The sequence below is a fragment of the Leucopleurus acutus genome, assembly GCF_964270905.1.
Source record: "Leucopleurus acutus genome assembly, chromosome: 4".
Taxonomy (NCBI): Eukaryota; Metazoa; Chordata; class Mammalia; order Artiodactyla; family Delphinidae; genus Leucopleurus; species Leucopleurus acutus.
In genome coordinates this window covers 51463807-51471300 of record NC_139146.1, presented here as the reverse complement: position 1 = coordinate 51471300, position 7494 = coordinate 51463807, and the positions used below count along the sequence as shown (strand labels likewise).

The following is a 7494-nucleotide window of genomic DNA, read 5'->3' as shown; positions in this document are numbered from 1 at the left end:
TTGTGTAGCACACTTGCAAACATCACGTTAGCCAGAGCAAGTCACATGGCTGAGCCTAGAGTCAAAGACAGTGGGTGCGACATGGGAATTATGGACACCATTTTGCAAACAGCCAATAAAACAAGGCCAACAATAGAATGCAATATTTCCAACTCCCAGGGGTAATACTTCATTTTCAGGTTTCCAAGAGGCTGGGAAGTGTCTCTGGGAGCTAGGAGTCCTAGTTGAGTCTCTGTTTCTCCACCTTTTCTCATAAATGGAGGTAACATCCATCCTACAGGATCGATTCAGGATCAACAGGGACTAAAACAAATAGATGTTGGTTGCTATGTGTCCACAACTAAAATGGGTTCACAACTTCTCAACCTACATGCTCATCTCTACAGGCAGCGCTTCTGCAAGTATGGAAAGCTCACTACTGGTAGTGGTTCAGGACAGGATTTTAGGTGGCTGGGGAAAACCACCTTGAATAATATTGACTCATGTGTGAAGATTCCCCTGTCCTCTGTAATGTAATTCCCTTTTAGCCCTTCCTCTTAGGAGAAAGTCTCAGTTTGATGCTAATATGTCTTCAACACCTCTCTTGACCCATGTTAAGCATCACACTCAGAGCTTTCGGTCCTATTTAGAATTCATTATCGTTTTATTTTCAATGTTTTTATTTATCACAGCTGATAATTTAAGAAATAGAAATAAACATTAGTAGCTTAAAAAACCATGTTAAATATGTAAGAACATGTGGTTCATTCATCCACAGGTTCAGCAAATATTTGTAGGGCACCTACTGTGTGCCAGGCCCTGTACCCAACATTCATCTGAGAGGGAAGCAACCCTCTGCCCAGGTGGGGCTTACATTCTAATGGTGAGAGCCGTGATAGTGGTCAGGGAATGGCTGGATTTGGGGATTTACTTCTAGTGGGGGACGCCGAGCCGCCTCCCGCCGGGAGAGCAGTAATCCTGCGGTCAGGACCTCGGCAGCCACGAGCGCGGGGTCCGGGGGCTGCGCGGGGCCCGGGGACTTCGTGGCGCGGTCCTAGGCCGGCTCGGCGGCGGCTGCGGCCCGGCACCGACCGCGGCTCCTCCTCCCCTTCCTCCCGCGGAGGCTGACGTTGAGTCAACAGCGCGGGCGGCCGCAGGAGGCGGCGACGCGGCGGCTCGGAGGCGCCGGGCCCTCTCGGGGCCGCGCGGGGCCCGGGTGGAGGAGGCGACGGCGGCGGCGCGGCGGGAGGAGGAGGGCGCAGAGGAGGAGGGTGGCGTCCATGAGGCCGGCCCGTGCCTGGAGGAGGAGGCCATGAACGGCGACCGGATCGAGAGCGACTGGCAGGGGCTGGTGAGCGAGGTGAGGCCGAGGCGCCGGCCGGGCGGGATGGGCCGGGCCGAGCGGTCCGCAGCCCCGAGCCCGCGCCCCCCGGGTGGCCGAGCCGGGCGGGGACTCGCGGGGGACGCGCACCCCGCGGCCTCGGCTGGCTGCTCTCACGCGCCCCGCCAGGTGCGCCGTTCCTCCCGCCCTTTGCGGTCTGCCCGGGCGCCACTTTCTTCCAGGCCAGCTGGTGCCAGCCTTTGGGGAGGGGCCTTCCCTCCGGGCAGGGCTGGGCACTGGATTGGCGAGAGGAGCGCGGGGATCCGGGAGTGGGAGCCAAGCCCCACCTGCCTTCTCGGTTGCCGCTGTTTTGGAGCCAAGCGATTGGACGCCCAGTGCTGAAGCGGAAAGGTGGTGCCAGGGGGAAATCCGGGTTCTGGGGCCACGGCCGGGCCAGGTGGAATCACCTGCAGCGGAGCTTTGTGGGGGAGGGGAGTTCCATAGGGTCCTCCGTAGCCTTCGTTCATTCAGTTATTCAATTAAGTCAACACGTTTACCGTGGGCCTTCTGTGTGTAAGGTGGCGCGCCGTTTATCAAAGGAGTGAAACACTGGTGCAGAAGTCATTCGATTTGTGGAAGCAGAGAATACCGTGCCTTCCCCCCCACCCCCGCCCCCCGGCCCAGCGATTTTGTCAGAAACACCCCTGGGGTCGGCTTTTGGACTCCTATGCTCTTCCCTCTTCAGCCCACCCTAAGAATGGTTTGGCCTGGGAGGGGCTGCCTGACTTCTCCAGGTGAGAGAGAGTGCTGGTGTCTCCCTCTCACAGGTAAATTGTTCGTCCTGACTTACCACCATTTGTGATGGCGTTAGCCACTTACCCAGCTGTGCCGACCACGCCCCGGAAATTCTCCATTCTCTCCTTCCTGAGAACCATCCCCGTCCCCAAGGCCCGCTTGGGCCTCCGTTTTCTTACTTCTATACGCACAATGCAGGGTGTAATGGTTTGCTGGCTTCCTTCCCACGTTGGGTGCTGGAAGGAAAACGTTGTACCGTCTTTCTCCTTTCACCATTTCCTGGGCCTCCAGGTCAGTCTGATAACAGTACTTAATGTCCAGTGTATGCAAAGCGTTGTATTTCTGAAGAGGAATGGACTGTCATAGCTTCTCCCCAAGTTCAGTTTGTTCCCTCTTGATCTGTATGTAATAACTGGACAGCATTATGATATGTTGTCATGCAGCCTGTCCCCATCTCCTCTGTCAGGCTTTATGTTAAGGGACAGATCCTCTGGGGATCTTTTCTCTTGGCTCGTCAAGAATCATACCCAGTGGTCAAGGAGGCTGGAGGTGGTTCTTCATGGAAGTCCAGTGCTGGGCTCTGAAATAGCAGAATGTTCACTATTGCAGCAAATACTTGTCGAATGCCTATTAGGAGTCAGGTACATTTCTCGGTATTTGGGATACAATGGCCAGGAAGACAGATGACCCCTTCTGCCCTCAAAGAACTCCTGAAGCATATGGTATAGTGTGGAAGGAGAGTCACACCATAAACACTAAGAGAATCCTAAAGGGTGGACTGGGAAGGATGGGAAACCAAAGAAGGAAGTTCTTATTGGCATGGCTGTCCCTGGACCGAGGGTGCCTCTGTCTTGCCCTGACCACACAGTATTGCAGTCTAATGGTCTCCCCACTAGGCTATGTATTTTATTTGGCTTTGTCCCAGGTGCCTACACGCTGAGCTCCATACACAGCAGGTGCTCAAAAAATGCTTGTAGAATAAGTCAAGATCCGGATATGGGTCTTTCCGTAGTTGTCCTGCCTATCCCAGCTCTGTATCTCCAGAGTAATGCTGTCTTGCCTTCAGACATTCATTAAAGCTTAGGACGCAGAGGGCACACAGCTCGGGGCTGTGGAATGTGAAAATGAATGCAAGGCGCTTCCCACCTTCATAAGAGCTAACGGCCATTCCTCAAGTCCATCCTTCATATTTACACAGCCTCATACTCACAATGGTATAAGGTAGGAATTATTTCTTATCTTACAGATAAGGAAACTGTGGCCCAAACATGCTAAGGAACTCGCTCAGAGCCTCACATCTGGAGGGGGCAGAAGTTGAACCCTGGTGCCTGACTCCAGAGCTTGGGATCATTAGGCCACACTTTGTATCTTTTTTTTTTTTTGTGGTACGCGGGCCTCTCACTGTTGTGGCCTCTCCCGTTGCGGAGCACACGCTCCGGACGCGCAGGCTCAGCGGCCATGGCTCACGGGCCCAGCTGCTCCGCAGCATGTGGGATCTTCCCAGACCGGGGCACGAACCCGTGTCCCCTGCATCGGCAGGTGGACTCTCAACCACTGTGCCACCAGGGAAGCCCCACACTTTGTATCTTAATCACCAGTTCATCTGTGTGTATCTTCCCCTAGACAGCAGATTCTCAAAGGAGGGGTCTATGTCTTATTCATCTTTGAATCCTCAGCAACTGGATCATTGTTGCTCAGAGGACGATTTACAGTCGATTTACAGAGTCGATTTACAGACGATTTACAGAGTCATTTTGGGAGCAAAGAGTAAAAAGAGTCACTTGGCATTTGGGGGAAAAAATACAAGTTTCTGGGTCTCTCCTTAAATCCACAGTAGTGCACTGAATTGTGTTCTTCCCCCCATGGCTACATCTAAGTCCTAACGTCCCAGTAGCTATAATAAGCCCTTATTTGGAAACAGGGTCTTTGCAGATATAATCAAGCTAAGGAACTCAAAATGAGATCATCCTGGATTTAGGATGGGCCCTAAATCTAATGATTAGTGTTCTTATGAGAAAGTAGAGATAGATTTGAGACACAGAGATACAAGGGAGAAGCCTATAGGGAGTGGAGACACACAGAGGAAGTCCATGTGAAGAGGCAGAAACTGGAGATGGGCAGCGACAGCCAAGGGATGCCAAGGGCTGCCAGCAGCCACCAGAAGCTGGGAGAGGCTTGGAATAGATTCTCCCTCAGAGCCTCCGGAAGGAACCAATCCTGCTGACACCTTGATTTTGGACTTCTGGCCTCCACAACTGTGAGAGAATACATTTCTGTGTTACAAGCCGCCCAGTTTGTAGTGATTTGCTGTGGCAACCACAGGAAACGAATTCCCTTATTTCATGAAAGTGCCTGGGGGTATAGCCCCAAATCTGCTTTTGTTGCAAAGGGAGCTCACCAGGGGATTCCCCTGCACGCTCAAGTTCAGTTGCCTGGGCTTCCGTGGGAGTGGAGAAATCGTGTTGGCCCTAGGCAAGTAGGATTCAAGGAAGAGAATGGTCCGTGGCTAGTGGCATTTGAAAGTGACTTTGGAAGCCAGTGGAAGGAACTGGGGAAGGCATCACCACCCATGTGACCTGGGTCAAATGGGCTCCAGTCTGTTTCTACAGAAGTCCCCGGTTCTACCTCCCACCCTGGGTCCACACTCCATGGCCCTTCCTGCCCAGAGCCCTGTGCTCTCTTTCAATCAGTTTGCTTCCTCGGCTTGCCTCTAGGAAGCAGTTTTCATTTAAATGATCCTATAGAGATCAGTTTTATTTTCACATTTTTAGCATAACAAGCTGAAATTACAGCCTTCTCTCAGGCCGTGAAGTAAACACGGCCATGCGTGTAAAAGGGGTGTGGCTTCTGTTCTATTCTGGAAATTAAATGTCTGGGGAGGGGGAAGCATTCTTCTCATCACCACCTGAGGTGATCTTTCAAATCAGGGGGAAATCTTGAAACGCAGTCGTGCAGACAATCCGTAACTTTATTTCTAAGATAAAAATCCTGGTCATCTCTCAGCCTGCTGCCCTGTGATAAACCATGACTAATTCAGTTTCACTATTTGAATTTTGGTGAATTAATTAGATAGCAATCAATCCTGTATTCCATGAGCATGCTGTATGCAGTGAGTGACTAGGAGGCAGATATAGAAGATGGTTAAGCCTGGGCCTCTGCCCGAAGTAGAGCCGCTGACATTTGGGGAGGGAAGCTGAACAGGCTTGCAGTCTGAGCCTGTGGATAAGGGCGCAGCTTTGGGTCTTGTCTGTTGACTGAGAACTGAGAGTAAATCTTGGCTGTACTTCTTTCTCGGTGCAAAACCCAACCCAAGCAGGTTCAGCTCAAAGGGAATTTATCAGTTGATATTGTGGGTTGAATTGTGTCCCCGAAAAGATATATTCAAGTCCTAACGTCCTCCCCCCAATACCTGTGAATATGACCCTGTTTGGAAACAGAATCTTGCAGATGTTCTCAAGATGAGGTCATTTGAGTGGGTTCCTAATCCAATGACCAGTGTCCTTATAAGAAGAGGGAAATTTGGCTGCAGAGGTGCACAAAGGGAAGACGATGTGAAGACACAGAGGAAGGAAGGCCGGGTGATGACAGAGGCAGAGATTGGAGTTATGCTACCACAAGCCAAGGAAAGCCAAAGATTGCTGGCAGCTACCAGAAGCTAGGAGGAGGCAAGGAAGGGTCTTCTCCTAGAGTCTTATTAGGGATCCTGGCCCTATTGACACTTTGATTTTGAGCCTCTGACCTCCAGGACTATCAGAAATTAATTTCTATTGTTTCAAGCCACCCAGTTTATGCAGTCTGTTACAGCAGCCTCCAGCAAACTAACACAGCTGCCGTGACTAATCATTCCAAGATAGGGGTGGTGTGGGGCACAGCTGGATTCAGTGCTCAAACAGATGCTTTCTCTCCATCTTAGGCTCTGCTTGGGGCCTGACTTCAGTCTCAGCCTCCCACCCTCTCAAGCTCAAGTCCAGAGGGGAAGACAGAAACTCTTTTGCAGGAGACCCCGTAGAACCCCAGGAATCACTCCCTTTGCACCCACTTAGATCCCTCACCTGCCCTGGAGGAAGTTACTCAGGAGCCCGGTGACCTGTCTCAGGCCTGCAGTTGTGCACGGGGCCCTGCCCAGGCCACATGGACTGAGAGTGGGTCGGGGGGTGGGAACAACTGCCAGAAGAAGGGGAATGGGTGTTGAGAGAATCACCGTGCCACGCAACTCCTCCGAGCCTCATTTTTCTCATCTTTAAACAGGATCGTAAAGCACCTACTCGTAGGTGCTCTAATTGCGAGGATCCAGTGAAATCACGCTCGTTCGTGTTTTGCTGTCTTCCTGGCAAGCAGTAAATGTTCAGCAAGCATTAGTACAGTGAGGGTGGAGTCAGGGCACAAACTCAGGTGTTCACAAACCGAAAACTTTATTTTGCTCTAACACCTTAATTATGATTACAAACTCCCCTTGTAAGGCGGTGGGGGGGAACGTAAGCTGGATGGGAATCACACCTCTGCCTGAACTTGTATTTGAGTTCTAGGGGTGGGAAGTAGTACTCAGCCACTGGCAGGGGTGATGGGGTAGGGGGCACACAACTGGTCTGGGCTGTTTTTGTTTAGCCACACTCACCTCATTTCAGTCTAGCATCTGGTCATTGGTCACTGTCAGTCACTGTTGTGTCTGCCCTTGTTCCCCTCTTCTGGCCCTTTGGTGTCTGTACCAGACCCATGCTACTTTGGGTGAATGAAGAACAAGGTGACCTACTGCTACTTCACTACTCTGGGCATGGGGGGCTTTGCTCCCTTGCCCAAGGTGGAGGAATTCAGTCGTGTTCTGCTGTCTCTGAATCACTCCTGAGCTGAGGGAAACTCTGAGAAACCATGGTGCAATTTTCCACATAGACACACCACACCACACGAGGCTGGGTCCGGGGAATTGGGGATTATTTTTTACTTCCTAAGAAAGAAGGGTATATTTTTTAGGGTAAAGTCTAAGCCACTTAACAAAGATACCTACTCCCAAAATATAGTGGTTTCAGTGAGGTAGATATTTAGGTCTCTTTCGTGTCATAGTGTGGTGGTCCAGGCTGGGAGAGCAGCCCTGCTCCATGAGTCATTTAAGAGCCCAGGTTTCTCCTATCTTGTTTCTCTACTGTTTCTTAGGGGATGGTCCTCAACTGTATAGTTAAAGCTAGGTTGTTGCCGTGTTTTGTCCCAGTCCATGGAAAGGGGAAGGAGAGAAAGGGGAAGTCCAGGGCAAAGGGCTTTTCTTTAATTAGGGATGTCTAGAGAGCTATACGTATCACTTCTCGCATCCCATTTGTCTGAGTGTAGTCACATGGCCACATGTAGCTGCAAGGGAGGCTAGGAAATGTCATCTTAAGCTGGGTATGCCCAACTTAAATTTGGGAGGG

General features: G+C 51.3%; 1 protein-coding gene across 1 annotated transcript in view; it reads left to right on the top strand.

Annotated features, from left to right (window-relative positions):
- The first annotated feature begins 1132 nt into the window (after nt 1–1132).
- Nucleotides 1133–7494, top strand: part of CCDC149 (coiled-coil domain containing 149) — a 98347-nt gene continuing 91985 nt past the window's right edge. The window contains exon 1 of the mRNA XM_082838575.1: nt 1133–1339. Coding sequence (XP_082694701.1) covers nt 1292–1339 — 48 coding nt within the window. The 5' untranslated portion in view covers nt 1133–1291. The remainder of the gene's footprint in view (nt 1340–7494) is intronic.